Raw genomic sequence first — 19,363 nt, forward strand, 5'->3', positions numbered from 1 at the left:
GGGATGAAATTCAGGGCAAACATTCAAATTAGTAATCATTTACTCTCACATGCCTGAGAGGTCATAAATGCCACTCCACACTGCTGGTCTAACTTCTTGTGTAAATATCTAAGTACACTTGAAAATAAGACAAAATAACTTACTTTCCAGCATGACGGGAGCTTGTTTTAAGTCAATAATTCCTCAATATTGATGAAAAGTTCTAGTTTCACTGGTAGATTATTTTACTATTAAAACTTTCCCTTCACTGAAACGTTACCTGTATTGTACTAAGATATTTGCACTAGGAAATGCACAATAAATACTTGGTGATATTTTATATTTTCACTGTGCACTGCGAGATCAGACATATATGCTACCAACCACCAAAGTTACAAAACCCTGTTTTTCTTCTAGAGAAGTCCTTACCAGACAGACCACAGAAAGAAAGAAACGTCTGACCTCCCGGTGGTGAAACCGTTTTACAGCCTGCAGCTCTCACACCTCATGTGTTTGCTTCATTTCTGCTCCATTAGTCTGTTACCCAGTCCTTTACTCAACCTGTCATAATCTACTTTAGCTGTTATAATGAGCGTTTATTGGCCCAAGCAATTACTCTGAATCCACCTACTTCCTGCCACAAGAACATATAATGATAAGACTTCTATATTATATATGGGGGCTTGGTGGAAATAAATTTGTTTCCTGTTATTTAAATCAATAAGATGAAAGGAAAGATGTGGTAGCTGAGAAGATTTCTAGCAGATAGCATTCAGAAAACTGCCTCGTAGCTAATTTCTCTCGCCTGAGGAGACGTCAGGCTGACAGAAAGCTGCTGTAGCTGAGAGACGAAGAACAAACACAGCTCTAAGTACTTTCAGACAAAATCCATCCTGCAGATTCTCTCAGCTTTGGGATCGTCTTTTTAGTCAAGAGCTTAGACGTTTCCATTTTACTACATTTATTTTACGTATACTTGTTTTAGTGATTATTAATTTCATCCAAGACCGCTGGAGCTGCTTTAATAGCTGAGTGGCAGATCTAGAAAATGTTACACATGGATGGGACAGGAAGGGACGGACAAGATGTGTATGGAGGACCAAAACTGACATAATAAAAAATAAAAGCATAAATATATATTTTGTTTTTCCTGTTCCTTCTTACATGCGCTGTCATCAAAAAGTATATATTAATTTTTATTTTCCTTACACATGTATTTTCATCAAGAACACTATATATCTTCTTTTTCATTTCCCCTAAACGTGTTTTTGTCAAGAAAAGTACATATTTAGTTTTTTCCTAATACAAGCCCTCGTTCTGTTGTCATTGCCTCCTCTCCTGTTTCTGCCTCTCCTTGTCCATCTTTAGCTGCCTTCTCTGTCCAGCTCCTCCTATACAGCTTTTCAACCAACATCACTGCTTAAGACATTGTGGGACGTTTACGTCTTGTGCAGTCGCTCGGCGCCATTTTTACAGGCCACTGTCATGATGGGTTAAAAGTTTCTAGCCCACATGCAGAACACAAGACAGGAGAGTAAGAATCAGTTTAAGTGATTTATTAAGGTACACAATTATCAGAGTGTGGGAAGGTGGTCTGGTCCAGGGAATCAACTGTAACAGGCAGCAGTGGTTCACTGCGAGGGGAAAAAGCAGACTGGTGAGTTCAGGGGTCGTGGGAATATGGAAAACTCAGATGAAACACAGGTTGTTCTTACTTGGTGGTGGCTGGATCTGAATCTTGGAGGGTTACTGAGTATGTCCAGGGTCTCGGTCTCTTAGTGGGTCCAGGAACAAACGGAGGAGTGCGGCGGAGAACGGACAGGTAGGCTCGGGTGCAACAGAGACACAGAGGAGTGATTCGGCCGCCAGCCGTGGGATCCAGGAGATACTTGCAAACAACGGAGAGGTGAGTCTGGGAACTCGGGCAACCAGTGGATACTTTCCACGGCGTCACGAGGGAGGTTCTGAAACCAAGGAAACTGCCAGGATCTGGTCAGCGGGTCCAGAGTGTCAAAGGGATCTCCTGAAGGCAACAGAGAAACACAAAGAGAATCAAAGGAAGGCTCAAGGCAACGAGGAACACAGAGACAGGGCTCAAGGGGGCTCAGAGGTACCGTGACTGGCAAACACTCAGGCGACGCTGGACTGGCGGTCAACTCCTTAAGTATGCTCCGCTGATGAGGGTAATTGATGACAGCTGTGGATGATGATGATACCACCGCACTCCAACCGGAACCTGTCGCCATCTGGTGGTAAGAGGTGGAAAAGGCGCACAGGAAAAACCCCACCAAGAGAACCAGAGAACCCCGGAACATAACAGCCACAGACCAAAACAGACTTTATTCTGGTGTTTTCATTGTGTTACGGACCGCAGTGAAATTAGTTTCAAGTTGGATATTGGATATTCCAATATCCGCGGCGCAAGCGGCATTTAGCTCCAGATTGAGCCGATTTATGAACGTTAATTTTGGCCAGCCGTTCTCTACCGCTCCCTCCTCAAGCGCTCAGAGGTTCACTTAGGGCCAGACTCCAGTCCTGCAGGGCCGCTGGCCTGCGACTTTTAGATGTGCCTCTGCTGCAGCACCTGAACAGAATAATTAGGTCATTAAGGCTCTGGAGAACTGATCTACACAAGGAGGAGGAAATTAAACCGTTTCATTCCAGGGTTTTGTACCTGTGGCGACTGGAGGCCTGGAGTTTGACACCTGCTGAGTATCTGATCATTTCTTGCTGCAATAATAAGGTCATCAACCCAAATAATCAAGATTACTCTCTCAGTAAATAATCATAAATGTTTTTCATTGCAGTAAATTTGAATGTGTTTCATTTTGCCAGTAATTTTTGAATTCTGATTAGAGCTGTATACTTTTAATTTTCGACTTTGCATTTTCTGCCTAGTGCTGCAGTATAACTGTTGGTTTGTTTTCCCTCAAACACAGAAGTTAGTTAGACCTACAGCGGTTAGAGCAGTTATTACAACAGTTAGTAGAGCAGTTCGTCTTCATGGAGCAAACGGCAGCATTGTTTCACGCTGGCAGCCCTCTGGAGTCCAAAGGTGTGAAAACTTATTCACTTTAATGTATATTTGTTTGTTAATATGTTTGGCAAAGACTTAAAGTAACATAAGAATGGAAACTGATTAGTTAATGAATAGCTACAGACATCTTATATGTATTTCAGCTCTTAAGGTGGTGACATGTAATGTAGGTTACAACACTAAGGGAATTAAATCTCCTAAAAACCATCAGTAAAACTTCATCCTTGTTCGGAACAGCAGGTTACGCTCTCACTTTCTCTACTGTCAACACAATCATCAGCAGGGTTCTGCACAAAGCCATTATCAATAAGGAAATCATGTAGCATTTTATTCCAATTTTGTCCCGACTGTTTCAGACCATAAAGTGACTTATTAAGCTTACAGACTAATTTCTCTCCTGTCTCAGTCAACACTTCAAATCCTTCAGGTTGTTCTAAAAATACATCACAATCAATAAATATGCAGTTTTACATCCATTTGGTGCAATTAGAACGAGCACAATGTCATATCAGCAGACGGGGAAAAAGTCTCATTATAGTCGATACCAGCAACCTGACTGTAGCCTTTTGCTTCATAAAGTGTCTCAACTGGAGTTTCTTTAGCAGCAAATACCCATCTGCCCCCCTGTTTGTTTACCCAGGTAATGCTGATGTAATATTATTCTCTATCAAAGAGTCCATTTCATCCTTCATAGCTCTGATTGTGGTGAGCTTAGAGCCTCTTCCAGGGTCTTTGGCACATCAGATACGATCCTACAGCAACAGTCAATGTTCATGTTCGCTCGACCATCCTCACATCTCATGTCAGTCCTGATCTGCATGATACTTCGGAGGTCTCCTTCCTCTCTTAGGATAATGTCCACCAACGTTACCTTCACTTTGAGCGGAGTAGCTATCTGTATCACAAGTCTCAATTTTAATCTCCTGTGAGATAATTGTTGTCAAATCTGGATTTGGTTGCTGACTTTCAACTGTCTTTTGAGCACAATGTCCTCATTTATGTCTTCATCAGTCTGAGTGTCTCATTCACTTTTTGTGGTAAACTTTACCATCCTACTGCTAAGTACTCTGCCTGTGTCTGGATAAAGGATAAGATATGCAGGACTATTTAATCGTAGCCAACAAAAATCCCCCTTTTCACAACGTGGATCCAACTTTTTCTTGTCATATTTATATGCATAAATCAAATCCAAGAGTTCTCATTTATGAAAGGTCCGGTTTCTTTCCAGTTAACTTGTAACATGGAGTTTGCTCAACACGTCTGTTGTAACATCTATTACGGATAATAGCAGCCGTCTGAACTGCGCATGTCCATAAATCTTTAGGCGGATTACTCTCAATTACCATTCATCTTGCCATTTCAAAGACAGCTGTCCATGTTCCCTCAGCTGTCCCTTTCTGATGGGGAGAATAAGGAGCTGAAGTTTCATGTCTGATGGCATTTTAACTAATCGATGCCTTAGATATAAACTCAGTTCCATTATCTGATCTTGGACATTTAATATTCCCAAAAGGTGTCACATCTGCAAAAAACTTCACTGTACCTTTAACAGTATCACACTTAGCTTTCAGGATATAGGTGAAAATAGCACCTGAATAACCATCTGTAAAAGCTAAGATACATCTAAACCCATCTTTAGCAGCTGGTTCTATTGGTCCAGCCAGATCTGCACACCTTTAGCTTTTTCATCAGGATCTCTGCTGGTCTGAGCAAATTGACCTTTTATGCATACTTCACATTTCAAATCAGGTTTTTCAGTTTTACCTCTAATTTCCATCTGCAACTCTCTCCAACTTTGATACAGTTGCTTTTACAGTGACCATCTGCTTCCACTTGCACTCATCAACCTCATCTGTAACAGTATTTAAATAGAGCAGTCTGTCACTAACATTAATGTCAAAAGCCGTACCATTTTTATGGATGAGGCGGTTCTGTCCATCTTTGAAAATGACTGTCACTCTTTAGGCAGTTGCAGCTTTAACAGAAAAGATGTCCTGGGAAAATAACGGCACATATAAAGTGTCAAAATCATCTCCACAATGTGGCTGTTTCTCAAGCGAACTCTGCGGTGCCTTTCGCCAGCGCGATGCCACTGCCCTCACACCGTCAGCCAACTCCAAAACATGAGTTTTAATAGTTGAGTCGAAATCCATGAATTGGCAGAAAGTGGCCCTTCACCTTCACACCGTAGATCTGGGCGTCGTCCATCTGCTCCATCTCGAAAGCGAACGTGTGGTTTTCTGAAGAGACGTCAGCTCCGGCTTTTCTGCTGTCATCCGCAGCATCTCGCATGACAGGGGAAAGACTCTTATCATCCAAGACTTGAATTAGTTCTGTATGCGGCTCTTCATTGTCAGTGGCGTCATCAGGTTCTCCTTTCAATAATACGGTGTGCTTCAGCTCAACCAGACGTAAGTGGGCCAAAAACTTTGTTTCCCACAACTCTTTCATCTCCATCAAAGAATAATCAGTTCCATCAGCTCCCAAACTCCTTCCTGGGCCCATAACCTGCTGACGCTGACATCTTTAAAGGGCTGGAAATGCCAGTAAGTGACAGATGAAAGACACAGCCTTCAGTTACATTTGGTCTGAGTGCCGTGCTGACCAGAGCGACCTGTGGGCTTTTATTAGCAAATTGCACCCACCTGTGTAAACCTCCACCCACAACAGGAAGTCAGAAAGAACATGAACAATAAGATTCAACACCTGATAGCACAACGTCTCAGTCTACAGATTAATTTAGCTGTTATAATGAGCGTTTATTGGCCCAAGCAATTACTCTGAATCCACCTACTTCCTGCCACAAGAACATATAATGATAAGACTTCTATATTATATATGGGGGCTTGGTGGAAATAAATTTGTTTCCTGTTATTTAAATCAATGAGATCAGATGAAAGGAAAGATGTGGTAGCTGAGAAGATTTCTAGCAGATAGCATTCAGAAAACTGCCTCGTAGCTAATTTCTCTCGCCTGAGGAGACGTCAGGCTGACAGAAAGCTGCTGTAGCTGAGAGACGAAGAACAAACACAGCTCTAAGTACTTTCAGACAAAATCCATCCTGCAGATTCTTTCAGCTTTGGGATCGTCTTTTTAGTCAAGAGCTTAGACGTTTCCATTTTGCTACATTTATTTTATGCATATATGATGCTTTAGTGGTTATTAATTTCATCAAAGACCGCTGGAGCTGCTTTAATAGCTGAGTGGCTGAAAACTTTGCACATGTATGGGACAGGAAGGAAGTGGCAAGAGGTGTATGAAGGGTGGAAAGACCCTTTAAGGACATTCGTGATGTTGGTGGGGCCTGGAATGAAAACAGTTTTGACACACAGCAACACAAATTGTTGCTGAACTGGTTAGCTCCTTCAGTGACAGACTGCTGATTCTAACTACACAAAGAAACGTTAAAGGAGATCTTTCCACCCAGCAGATGTCAGATCCCATCACAGCTCCCAACAAATTCAATAAGTGCTGGTATTCAAACTGTTATTCTCCGTTTTACTAATTTAAATAAAATCTTTGATGGTAAGACAAGCAACTTCCTTCATACAGGACCTTTCAGCCAAAGGCAACTAAAAGAGCTTACAGACAGAAGTTAACAGCATACATTAAGATAAAGCATAGAACAGATTTAGATGAAATCGATTTAAAAATAAAATAAGCATCTGCACATCTTTAGGCACAATTTTTATGGTCCTTACTGAAAATAATTTCTTTTTAATGTGCAAACATGCAAATTTTGTACAATTTATGGAAGTCAAAGGCCAAACCTATGAACAACTGAGGATGTGTGGCAAGACTAATGCATTGAAGAGTAACATAATGATCATAAGAACCAGTTAAGATCAGAAGTTTGTACTTCCTGACTTCTCATTATCTGGTGTCGTTTTTAAAGTGTGTGCTGCTGCCAGATACCTGGGACATGATATACCTGATGACCTGACTGACGATAAGGACGTTTACAGACGCCGTTTAATGTAAACACAAGCCAACATGCTGGTACGAATCAGGATGTGTTCTGTCTCAGTGACAGTGGCTCTTTTTAAAGCGTTGTGCGCTCTGTATGTTCTGCTCACGTATGGAGAAAGTACAAGCAAAACAGTTTACAGAAACTCAAAGTGCTTATAAAGATGAAGGAACCTGCTTAGGATGCCGAGACGGACGAGTGCGTTATTTGGTGGTGTGGGTGTCCCCATATTTCATGCTTTATTACAAAACCTTATGTACAGATTTATGTCTAGAGTATGTGCTTCTACAAATGACATCATCCTGATACTAACGGATTTTGCACAATGCTCAGTCAGGTTTAAGTCCAAAATGTGCAGCCACTGGCGATTTAGCCTCTCTGTAAATCAGTGACAGGATATTTGTGATTACAATTTTTTAATGTGATTTAATTTTTTATTTTTTAAATTATCACTATTTTAATTTTTTTCTCATATGAACCTAGTCGTGTCTTTAATCGAGCTGATGATAGAAAATGAATCAGTGCAGATGCTCTTCATCCATTCATCCTTATCACCATGTGATTTCTTCGACAGTTCTGTTTTGCTGCTTATGATAAACCTCCAGAACCATGGATGCAACAACGTCATCCATCCATGAATCACATGTCCACAACCATGAATCACATGTCCACAATACCACATGTCATTTATCTGTAAAATCATACCACTCTTTCCTAGTAGTGGTCTACAGTCTGCTGTTTCTGGTGAGTATCATGTCTTTGGGTTGCACTAATCCAATTTAGGCAAAAATCATTCAAATGATTGATGATTTCCTCTACAGGTGGGCTTTAGCCTCAACAGCTTCACCTTGTGGTTTCACTGCCGTGGAGCTCATGGACAAGTGTCCAAGAGCTGGATGATCTACCTGAAACATCTGACAGCGGCTGACTTCCTGCTCTGCGTCAGCCTCCCGCTGCGCATTATTTACTACGACAACAGCTCATTCATCATCCACCTGCTCTACTGCAGCATCGGAGCCCCGCTCCTGTTTGTGAATTGGGCTGCTAGCATCCTGTTCATGGCATATATATCAGCTAACAGGTACCTCACCTCAACTACAAACCAGATTATTAATTTAGACTATTGTTTAAAGCATGGGTCCCACATAATTTGCAGTCAGGGTAATTAAATTAAATAGACAGATAAAAATGTGAGTACATTTGAGGTGGATAAGATAGGCTAATGCTAGCCTAAATGTTATCATTAGTATTATGGCTACTTTAGCTTTATATCTATATTGAACAAAAATATAAACGCTCCATGTCAAATATATAGCTATTCAGACCCAATTGTTACATAACTATTTGCAGCTCCATCTCTACCACCATAAATTAGGGATAGATAATAAATTATCTGCCCCTAGTTTCATCCTCCTTGTAAGGAAGAATGTGGAAACACTACAAAGGAATTTCATGCTTTTAACCAAAAGAAATATAAAGAAGAGCCAGAACAAAACTCAGCATCCATCGTCAATGACTTTTTCTTCACTTTTGTATTTCATTCTGCAGAAATTCAGGTTGCTACAAGGTCCAGCAAATCAAATGAATGGTCCCTGAATCCTTGTCCTTCTCCACAGATACATGAAGATATTTTATTCCACGGGAACTCACTTCCTGATGTCTCCCAAAGCCAGCCACATCATCTCCATGACCACCTGGGTTGTTCTACTGACCATGATAACACCTTACTCCATCCTGATGCTGATAAACGAGAAACATCACGATGATGAACACAGCATGTGTGATCATCTGATCAGTGAACCTGTGAAACCACTGCACATACTGAGTCATGGTTTTGCTTTCATCATCTTCCTGTCAGGACTCTTCTCTCTGGTTTTCTTCTACTACAGCACCTCCCGCAGGGTGCTGCAGGTCCAGCAGGCCCAACTGGCCTCCCCCAACTCCAAAAAGCTTATGAAGTCTCGCAGGAACATGTTGGTGTTGGTCAGTGTGTTCTGCTTTTGCTTTGTTCCTTATCACATTGTTCAACTTCCATACGTCCTACTTGAGGAAAACTGTTTGGTAGAGTTGTACTACGTCAAGGAGTTTGCCGTGTTACTATCAGTTTCTAACATCTGCCTGGATCCTCTTATTTACGTCTTTCTTTGTAAGGAGTTCAGGGCTCAACTTAACCTGAAAAAAATATTCTGTCCAAAATGCAAGAGAAACACCTCCAGTTTGGAGGCAAGTGACAGTGAGGATCAGCCGAACACCATCAACACCATCAATAACATCAACACCATGTCAGAGCTCCAGGAGCAATAAAACTGGCACTGGTCAGAGTTCCTCACTGTTCATTTACAAATAGCATGTGCAATATGTATGTATGTATGTATGTGTAGGTACTGAGGGTGTAAATAAGTGATATAAAGCATAACTGGATAATTTTTGAATACAAGCTTATTAGTTGAATCTGTCTGCTTCCATTTACTTCTAACTTTCTAATTTCCTGCTAATTAAAATCCCCACGAGCCGAACTTGAAAATTGGACGTTATGCTGCTAACACTTAGCTTTCGTCAACAACTCAGAGGCGGAAGTCAGAGCTCCGCGCAACGCAAGTAATGTCCCGGCCGGAACACGGTGCGCTAAATAATAAAACATAAATTAACGAAGCTGTGAGGCAGGTAAATTTTCCTCTAGGAATTTTAATAATCGAGGTACTTGAATCATTCGAGGAATCGTTTCAGCCCTAGTTATTATATAGTGTTTATCTTATTGATCTTCAAATGGCACAGAGCCTCCATTTACCTGTTATGATGAAATGACAATCGCTTTCTCTCCTCCTGCCAAGCAACCACTGAAATTTGTGCATGTGAAATTTTGAGCTTGTACAGGTAGAGGTGCACACCGGGCCAGCGACGGGACACCAGAGAGTTGAAAGATGTTGTTGTTAAAGTTGCCCAACATCTGGTCTGTTGGGTTCACCCAGACTGGCCGGAAAATGTTGATCTTCGATGTCGTTTATCACTTTCTGGAACTCTGAGGGCATTTCAATAATTCAGTCTTTTTTTGGTTAAAAAATATTAAACCAAAATTTGAACTCAAGGTCCAGAGATAAATGTCAGTCCTTCCAGCTCACCACTCTCAACATAGTTCCTGGGGTCCAAAACAAAAAACTTTACCTATAAATGAGATCAGGAGAAATCACCGGTTCTATCAAATACAGAGTTTCTATTAACATTTCAACATTCCATCCAGGCATCATGGGACCAAATTAGTAATTAAGTCTTACATTAATTACATGACTGACTCTGTGGGTAGGCACTGGATCAGCAAACGGTCCGTCTATAGCAGTGGTGCCAATCGCACCGGATTCCCCGTGAATCTGCTGCAGGTCCCAGATGAAGAGACAAGCAGGCAGATCCACTGACCTGTTGAAATAGGAGAAATGAGGGAACAGCAGGACGACAATGTTGCAGCTCTGGTAGTTGTCATCAGAAATTATTCATTCATCACTCACTTTCTTAGTCACAATACAACTACTGTGATTAAACGATCACTCTGAACGGCTGCATTGTAGCACCGTATCAACTTGCTGTTACATCAGAAATTTTACTTGCAGCTAAACGGCCATTATACAGTAAATACTCATTATACAGCTATCTCAAACCATTAACTAAACACCTGAGGAAATCCTCCGATAGCCAAGAGTGATAAAAACAAACTTCTACAACTTTTACCAAATACATCTGATAAATGTACAAACAGACTCTGAGCAACATTTGACCAGCAGCTCTGGACTAATTCAGACTGACTCCCCCAGATTCAGATGTAAAAATACAAAATCCAATATAGAAACTTATATTTTAATTTTGAACTTAACTAATTAAAGCTTTTAATTGTGCCTTAAGTTGTGTAAAACCTTACCTTCACTTTCATCTGAAGTCCATGCACCAATCCTTCCACATGAATATCTTTGTCACTTTGTGTAAAAAAACGTCCTTGTTTCTCATTTTCAAAAATCTGGCAGCTTTAATAGAGATGATCACTAAGGACAGTCGTCTTGAACGGTTCTGACTGTATTTTTCAGACTTTTTTTGGCCTTTTCAATGTGTAGAAGAAGAAAACATGTTGCCTGCTTCTCCTATGGAGCTCAGCACTGCCCTCTATCAGTGAGGGAGGGTACTGAACTGCCTCACCTGCACATTTTTGCTGTGCATTTATGACCAATCAGAAAGACTAAATGTCACTCACATGTACATTTTGACATTACATTATGTCAAAATGTAATATGTTGACATTCTACATTACTGTAGAATGTCAACATATGTAGAGCATGTGTAATTAAACAAGTATATTGGCGATATAACAACAAACAACAATGGGCTCCAACTGCCTGCTTCATTCATTCGCTTCTGCCATCTAGCGGCACGAATGTGCTACTGCACAGCACTGTTCTAATGATACATTACTGTTCAAACGAGGCCATGCTTTTAATTACAATCACAACAAAATAAATGTGACCACATTTTGTGGCATCGCAATGTTTACATAGCATACAATATTATTAGCTGGAGTAAAAAATCAATTAGTTAAGTAAAAACTAAACTTGAACATGGATTTTATGTTATTATAAGTATATTTCTGTCACATTTCAATTACTGTTCAATTGTTTGGACGAACACGTCATCAAATAAAGTAAAAAAAAAGTTACTGTTGGTGCAAACCAAGGCTGCATGAGTGGCTCTAAAATGCTTTTTGAACTAATGGAGCAAAAATACAACAACTCTCCTGGTTCCAGGTGAAGATCAGATGGTTGTATAGAACAGCTACATTTTTAAGTTGTACTGTTAAACACAAACGGCATTCATGTTATATCAAAAATGACATGGATGTTGAAGTCTTCCACAAACATTAACAGTCATTACCAGAGAATACCACGGATAGACGGCCAACAAAAAACATAAAACAAACGATGCATTATATTTCGGGATGGGGAGTGTGTTTGTGTAGACAATGTTAGAGTTGAATGTTCTCCCCATAAGTGTGTGGATTCACTCCGGGTACTCCACCAACAGGCCAAACAACACGGCAGGAGAAGGTGATGCTCCACTTGAAGCTGAATCTTTGACACATGGCCACCAGATGGCACTGTGCTGAAAAACATCGTCTGGCATTCACTAGATATCGGCATTTCCACATTGGTGAGAACCTGGGGTTTGGCATTTCAGCTTAACTGAATATCTTCAAGTTCCAGTGTCCACAGTGTTAAGGAATGAGTCACATGTTTGTCCTGTGATCAGTTACAGCTTAAAGCATTTTTATTCAGCATGCTTACGTTTAACATTTCATTTAATAGTAAACATGAGGGTAATGTAAATGTTCCTCTCGTCTGGCCATTTAATTTAGCTAAACACTAGATTATACAAAAAAGTAAATCTAAATTAAATAAAAGAGCTAAAGTTGATCTGTATGTCTCCATTGCAACATAAAACTTCACCTTTATTTCATTGTACGTGGGGAAAAAAATGAGGAAGTATAAACAACCTCTTTTAACCATCATGATGTGCCTGATAAAGAATGAGTCAGATCTTTAGGTTAACACATTCACCCACTAAGACCGACGGTCGCCAAGCGGATGAGCTTATTGCTTTATGACTAGTGTTAGCTGACATTAGTGACTAAAGGGGATTTTGTGATGATGTCTTCTTGTCCTATGTTTCCTTTTCAAAACATAAGAGAAATGCTGTGCTATGCATTCACTTGGTGTTGTTTTTCTTCTCCCTCTACTGAGATACTCAAGAACCACAGAAACCAAATCTAGAACAGTAATCAGGCAACCAAATACAGAGCAGTAATCTGATCTGAACCCAGCAGTTAATGATTTAAAACCTCACAACAAATCAAAAGGGATTCTCTAAACTGAAAATTAGCACCACAAATGCTAAACTAAGCAAAGCAGAGCAAAATAGTGCATGCCATCATGTGATGTAAAAATTAATACTTGTCTGGTTTCAGTTTATGTGGTCTGAATGGGAAGTAGGCTGTCACTCAGCAAAACATCAGAGTTGAACCATCTACTTCACAAGAAAGCAGAGAGCAACCAGGAAGCTTGTGAATAAGTTTGTATCATTTTTATTTAAAGCAAAGAAAGAACAGACATCGTTTCATCAGTGTGAAAATCAGTCTATCAACTGTTTCCTCAACTCTGACCAGAGTAAATGCTGACAGGAAGAGCTCTGAAGCCTCAGAAAGATTCAGCTTCTGGTGCCAAGACTAAGAACAAAATCAGCTGTAAGTACCTTCAGACAAAATACATCTTGCTCCAGGTTTTTCCAGCTTTGGGATCTTTTTCGTTTTATTACATTTCTTTTACATATATTTAATGTTTTTATTGTTATTAAGCTGCTCTAAAACACAAGCACAGGCAGAACTTTGATGACCTTGGAGATTTCTGCATCTTTTCTTCATCCTATCAACATTCAAGACCAAGGTCAGATGTTTTTAGTTCAGAAAACTGCCAGCTGGAAATCAGTGGCGGATCTGGAAAATGTTATCTGTGCAGGGGCAATGCTGGACCTTCTCAGTGAAGTATGCTGAAAATCCCCTGAATGTAAATAGAGTGAACAAGACAACTTGATTCATTTTTAGGTGATTTCTGAAGCAAACTGGTTCTGCTGAATTTTACATTTTCCAAATCACAGAGCTACTGTTAGGATCCTGGGTTGTTTTGGGGTTTGATTTATTGATTCTAACTTAACTGATATTCTATGTTCCTTGGTCTTTTTTTGATTAGATCAGCCTTGTTTCTGTTTTCACTTTAGTTCAACTTTCTTAGTGATTCTAGTTTATGGTGTTTATTTCTTGTGTCTAGTTATTCTTTGTAACTCTAGTTAATTATGTTCCTTATATCTACTTATTCTTTAGTGTTACATGTATTTCCTGTTCCCCGGTGTACTCTCGCTCTGTTCCACATTCACCCAGTACTGAAACAGTTTTGTTTCAGTACTGGGTACAAGAGTTTGAAGACAGTACTGTCTTCAAACTCTTTACTGGTTTGTCCTGTTAGATCCTGTTGTCCTGGTCATGCTCCTTGTGCTTTTGTTTGTTCCTGTTTTTTTTCTCCCCTGGCTCCTTGTGCTCCCATGGTTTATTTTAAGTCTTTGTCCATTGTTTTATTAATCCACAAAATTCGACCCAATGCCTCCTCCTGCTGCATTTCGGTTCCCTCAACAAACACACAACATGACATCTACATTTTTCAGCATATGGTTCATTTGTCAACAGAGAATTGGTGAAGCCAGGTCAGTACTTTCACTGAAGATGCTCCCCAGTTTCACCTTACTGGTGCCAGTAAGTCAGAAAGCTTGTGAACCATTAACAGATGGTGGTTGGCACTGTGAGCTTCTGGTGGAGAATCTCTGGGTTGATGGTTCAAGGCCGAACAGATCCTGGCGTACGCCGTTGGGTGGTCAGTGTGGTGCGGGATGAAGTGAAATCTCAGGACAACTGTCATCTGTTTTCCTCGTAAACAAACTGAAGGTTACCAGCAGCAGTTCTGTGATGGTTTTCAGACGCTTCATCAACATTTGATGCAGAATTTCATGACCACAGAGGTCAGGGCGACAGACCTTAAAACAACTGAAGTAATGAATGTTTTCAGACACTCTCCACACAGTCTCTGAGTTTTACTCCTCATCATAAACCTGCAGAACCATGGCAGACCTGGAAGGAGCGAATTCCTCAGGCACTGGGCAAAACAAAATGTGTGATTCAGTGGAAACATCATACCATCCTTTCCTAATACTAATCTACTGTCTGCTGTTTCTGGTGAGTGTCAAGTCTTCAGCTTATACCAATCCAATTTAAAGAAAAAATAAGTTAAAGTTTTGGTTTCACCATCACCTCAATCATTTCCTCGGCAGGTGGGCTTTAGCCTCAACAGCTTCACCTTGTGGTTTCACTGCCGTGGAGCTCATGGACAAGCATCCAAGAGCTGGATGATCTACCTGAAACATCTGACAGCGGCTGACTTTCTGCTCTGCATCAGCCTCCCGCTGCGCATTATTCATTACGCCAGGAGCTCATTCACCATTCATCTGCTCTACTGCAGCATTGGATCCCCACTCCTGTACCTCAACATGTCTGCCAGCATCCTGTTCATGAGTTACATTGCAGCTAACAGGTACTGCATCTCTTACTCAATTACCAGCCAGGCAATTAATGAGTAGATTTAAACCATGGGTCAAACTTGTCCTGTTTTATGTTGTGATGAGCTATCAATGCTGACAAGTGAGCTAAATTAATAAAAACATCACAGAGACGTATATCAGGTATTGTGGTAGTGTAGTTCACAAATCAGTTCTAATGATGCATCAGCCATTAGTCCCAGTTAGAGCATCATAACATCAAATGTCACTATTGGCGCCCTGATATGTGCAAGCAAGAAGAAAAACAACAACCATGGCAGACCACAATGAGGGTTAACTTCAAATCATAAGATTTTAAATTTGATAGCGGCACAGGTTGGTCCTTGTTTGTGCACAGCATCCACAAATACATTTACAAACACTGAGAACTTCTTCCTCTCCTTTATGGTGGCTGCCAAGACAACGACCATGTTCTCTGTGTGTGAAGTTATTGCTCCCTCTACTGCGCAAGGGGGAAACTTTTGATTTTTTTTTTTTTATTTTTGAAAAAAAATATAAACGCTCCATGTCAAATATATAGCTATTCAGACCCAATTGTTACATAACTATTTGCAGCTCCATCTCTACCACCATAAATTAGGGATAGATAATAAATTATCTGCCCCTAGTTTCATCCTCCTTGTAAGGAAGAATGTGGAAACACTACAAAGGAATTTCATGCTTTTAACCAAAAGAAATATAAAGAAGAGCCAGAACAAAACTCAGCATCCATCGTCAATGACTTTTTCTTCACTTTTGTATTTCAATCTGCAGAAATTCAGGTTGCTACAAGGTCCAGCAAATCAAATGAATGGTCCCTGAATCCTTGTCCTTCTCCACAGATACATGAAGATATTTTATTCCTCGGGAACTCACTTCCTGGTGTCTTCCAAAGCCAGCCACATCATCTCCATGACCACCTGGGTTGTTCTACTGACCATGATAACACCTTACTCCATCCTGATGCTGATCAACCGCACATCTCAACCGCCTGATCATGGCACCTGTGGTCATCTGTTCACAGAACTCATAAGACCACTGTACATAACAAGTCATGCTGTTGCTTTCATCATCTTCCTTTCAGGACTCTTCTCTCTAGTCTTTTTCTACTACAGCACCTCCCGCAGGGTGCTGCAGGTCCAGCAGGCCCAACTGGCCTCCTCCAACTCCAAGAAGCTTATGAAGTCTCGTAGGAACATGTTGGTGTTGGTCAGTGTGTTCTGCTTTTGCTTTGTTCCTTATCACATTGTTCGACTTCCATACGTTATACGTCAAGGACACTGTTCAGTAGTGTTGTACTACCTCAAAGAGGTGGGCGTCTTACTGTCAGTTTTTAATATCATTCTGGATCCTCTTATTTATGTTTTTCTTTGTAAGGAGTTCAGGGCTCAGCTAAACCTGAAACAAATATTCTGCATAAGAGGCGACAGAAACACCTCCAGTTCGGAGGCAGGAGACGGTGAGAATCAGATGAACACCATCAGTACCAGTGTAGCGCCCCGGGCTCAGTGAGGACAGACTGATAGACACAGGAATCATTGGTCCAGGTTGTTTCTGATTAAATTTTTTTTTAAACACCTCATACAATATTAGTATGGTACTCAGCATAGATACAGAGAGGCTGGAAGAGTCAGAGGATGACATAAAGGCGGACATGCTTTGTTCACATTCCACGTTGATTAGTGCTTCATTGTGAGCAATGCCCTGAAAAAATGGATGATGATCAGCACTAAACTCCAGGTGCATCAAAGACAAGTGTTACGTCAGGCCATTTGAATCAGTTTACACCAGCGTGGTCTGTTACGACCTGCTACGGTGAATGGAATAACATCCTTAACCCAGTCACTGCGCCTCTGCACAAACAGCAGGTCTAATTAATTATGAGGGATGCTAATGCTCAGACAATGACTTGAGGGCACATCATGCTTCAGCAGACAATAAGTTTACTTGTCAACAGCACAAGATCTCATTGTCATGGCTAAGTTCACATGAAACAGTATTGAGACATTTTCCGTTGTGGTGTACCAACCTCTGTTGTTGGTATTTGTTTCAATCTATAGTTTTAGGTGAAGAAATCACCATTGCATGCTTTGACTTAAGCGCCTTCTTTCACAACATTATGAGATTGTTGCATAGTGTTTACACATTTTCAATAAATTTCACCCAAAAGCCAAATATCCCTAACTTTCTGTGAATTAGTCTAGTAGTTCATGTGCAAATTTGTCATATTAAGCATAAGTGGATGTAACTCCCACTGCTCTATGGTGGCAAAGAGTCTCTAATAAGGTGCTTAGTATGAATGGAAAATGTCGCAGTGGGATCAAAAGCTATGCAAGATCAGAAACCGTTTGAAGTGATATTGCGACAATGGTCCACAGGGGGGCGCATTCTACTTGTAAAATAAGCTAATCCTTCCTTATAATCTGAGTTTGCTCATTTTAATAACTATGAAGTGTTTTTTCCTATGATGTAAATTTGCAATTGCTGTAAAGTTTATTCTTATTTTCAAGTTTTTACATTATTACTTTTGTTGAAACTGAATGCTCCTATTTAACTTTAACCCAATAATAGTACAATAAAGTGTTATTTTGTTTTATTCCTTCTGTTTGGTTCATGGGACTTGTGAGAGAATATGGTGAGAAAATCTATGACAATCTAAAAGTTTATTTTAATTCATCAGGATCCCTAATAAATAAAATCCTAATGCAGGTCTGACGGATTCTTACTTCTAATAGCTGAGCAGATAATTAACGGGAATGTTTCCTGCATCAGTGTTGTTGCATCAAAGAACTGAACTAATGAAAAAAGGTTGTACTTTCTTTAAGCATGACATATTTTGCAGTAATTATGAGAAATAAGAAAGTCTTCTCAAATGTTCAGTTATGTTCCGAGTCAAAAGATGCTACGATATAATTCATTGCAGATACTGAGAAGGACAAATTAACCCACGAGCGTTCACAGGCTGCCGAGCGGTGGAGTGAAACAAACAGACTCTTTTTAACGTCAAAAACTGTATAAATCATATTATGACTCTTTCTCTAACACCCACACACCTTAACTACATTTCTGAGCGTTTGGTTGACCACTAACCTGATTTGATAACCGAGGGAGAGAGGAGGCAGATTAAAGCGGTTGTAGGATTTCTCTTTTTGTCTTTGGCTAAAGGCCACGTACCATTTCTCCCACTAGTGCTAGGCCGACGTGTATGTTTTGGTTGTGTTTACCCACAATGCCCTGCGCTGTATCCTGCTTCCTGCTTTTAGAGCAGTTTCCAGTTCACGTCAACCGAACCCAGGCCAAAGTTTTTAGGCGGACTAGAGTTCGCTGTTTTGGTGCGTTTACGCATTCACACCTCTCCAAACAAACTGGACTTTCCAGGCAGACGGACAGAAGTTGAATTAAAGCGGAGTGAACAAGACTGGTGTGAATGCATCCTTAAAGCTGAGTATGTAGATTATTTAAAAAAGCAAATATGTTTTTTACATACTTAAAACTGTCACCATGTTGTGAAAATTGAGCTCCTCTGCCTTCTCCTAGATCTAACTTCAGAGATACGCAGCTCATTTAGAAACAACCAATCAGAGCCAGGAAGAGAGTCTTATCGCTGTCAATCATCCTCGTGTACATGCTGCTCACACCCTCTCTCTTGTTTTCTGCTATGATAGACCTTCTCCCTGTCAGCAGAGCATGTTGTGACTGCTCAGGTTACTTAGCATGATCACCAATGACGGCGGATAGACGGTCTTTAGCACATTTTGCTAATGGCAGAGCAGAATAAAATAGGTTTACTGACAGCACCAAGACTCTCCTCTGATTGGCTGTTTTTGGGGAGAGGTGGAGGATATTGATCTTTTCACAGATTATCTGTGTCGGATTAAATTGTCACGACATGGTGACAGTTTTACCTCATAAAAAACATTTATTTTTGTAAATGTTACATATTTTAAAGTCAGTTGATTGGTTGTTTCAGTTATCTCTGGACATAAACATCGTAGGATATTCTATCTTTAAGCCCCTGAAAGTGGGAGTCTGGGCTTCATTTAGCCTTTTGACTTCATATTTTTTCCTTTTCCTGGAAAAGGTTCCTGAGGTGGGGACATCTTAGAAGAGCTTATGCTCCTCTATGCAAAGATGCATGGAGAGGTGGAGGCAGGTGGATCATCTGGTGTGGTGGGGTGAGGTTTGTCAGACTGACGGTAAATGTGGAAGCT

At 40.5% G+C, this 19,363-nt stretch overlaps 2 protein-coding genes and 1 long non-coding RNA gene across 4 annotated transcripts; 2 read left to right on the forward strand and 1 right to left on the reverse strand.

Annotated features, from left to right (window-relative positions):
- Window positions 1–84: 84 nt before the first annotated feature.
- Window positions 85–14,230, reverse strand: LOC114161804 (uncharacterized). Its single transcript, XR_003599079.1, has 3 exons — window positions 14,220–14,230; window positions 13,994–13,997; window positions 85–142 (listed from the first exon to the last, which is right to left on the reverse strand). It is a non-coding gene; the product is annotated as an uncharacterized LOC114161804 (long non-coding RNA).
- Window positions 2,916–9,434, forward strand: LOC114161742 (P2Y purinoceptor 14-like). Of its 2 annotated transcripts, XM_028045294.1 has the most exons (5): window positions 2,916–3,034; window positions 6,912–7,015; window positions 7,558–7,727; window positions 7,805–8,064; window positions 8,600–9,434. In XM_028045294.1, the coding sequence occupies exons 3-5, from the start codon at window positions 7,593–7,595 to the stop codon at window positions 9,285–9,287; spliced, it is 1,083 nt and encodes a 360-aa protein (XP_027901095.1). In that variant the 5' UTR covers window positions 2,916–3,034; window positions 6,912–7,015; window positions 7,558–7,592; the 3' UTR covers window positions 9,288–9,434. The 2 variants fall into 2 exon arrangements, with proteins under 2 accessions (XP_027901095.1, XP_027901094.1); XM_028045293.1 differs by lacking the exon at window positions 6,912–7,015 and having other exon boundaries at window positions 2,917–3,034.
- On the forward strand, window positions 13,015–17,860 carry LOC114161746 (P2Y purinoceptor 14-like). Its single transcript, XM_028045312.1, has 4 exons — window positions 13,015–13,257; window positions 14,676–14,793; window positions 14,889–15,148; window positions 15,995–17,860. Exons 2-4 carry the CDS (start codon window positions 14,680–14,682, stop codon window positions 16,662–16,664), a joined length of 1,044 nt encoding a protein of 347 aa, XP_027901113.1. The 5' UTR covers window positions 13,015–13,257; window positions 14,676–14,679; the 3' UTR covers window positions 16,665–17,860.
- The last annotated feature ends 1,503 nt before the right edge of the window (window positions 17,861–19,363 follow it).

Source organism: Xiphophorus couchianus, chromosome 18 (assembly GCF_001444195.1).
Source record: "Xiphophorus couchianus chromosome 18, X_couchianus-1.0, whole genome shotgun sequence".
Classification (NCBI taxonomy): domain Eukaryota; kingdom Metazoa; phylum Chordata; class Actinopteri; order Cyprinodontiformes; family Poeciliidae; genus Xiphophorus; species Xiphophorus couchianus.

What these genes read in the sequence shown, in the direction of transcription:
- LOC114161742 (XM_028045294.1), top strand. Translation starts at nt 7,593, where the DNA reads ATGGATGCAACAACGTCATCCATCCATGAATCACATGTCCACAACCAT. An exon ending in TCTACAGTCTGCTGTTTCTG is followed by an intron (nt 7,728 to 7,804) that starts GTGAGTATCATG and finishes TTTCCTCTACAG; the next exon opens with GTGGGCTTTAGCCTCAACAG. An exon ending in GCATATATATCAGCTAACAG is followed by an intron (nt 8,065 to 8,599) that starts GTACCTCACCTC and finishes CCTTCTCCACAG; the next exon opens with ATACATGAAGATATTTTATT.
- LOC114161746 (XM_028045312.1), top strand. Translation starts at nt 14,680, where the DNA reads ATGGCAGACCTGGAAGGAGCGAATTCCTCAGGCACTGGGCAAAACAAA. An exon ending in TCTACTGTCTGCTGTTTCTG is followed by an intron (nt 14,794 to 14,888) that starts GTGAGTGTCAAG and finishes TTTCCTCGGCAG; the next exon opens with GTGGGCTTTAGCCTCAACAG. An exon ending in AGTTACATTGCAGCTAACAG is followed by an intron (nt 15,149 to 15,994) that starts GTACTGCATCTC and finishes CCTTCTCCACAG; the next exon opens with ATACATGAAGATATTTTATT.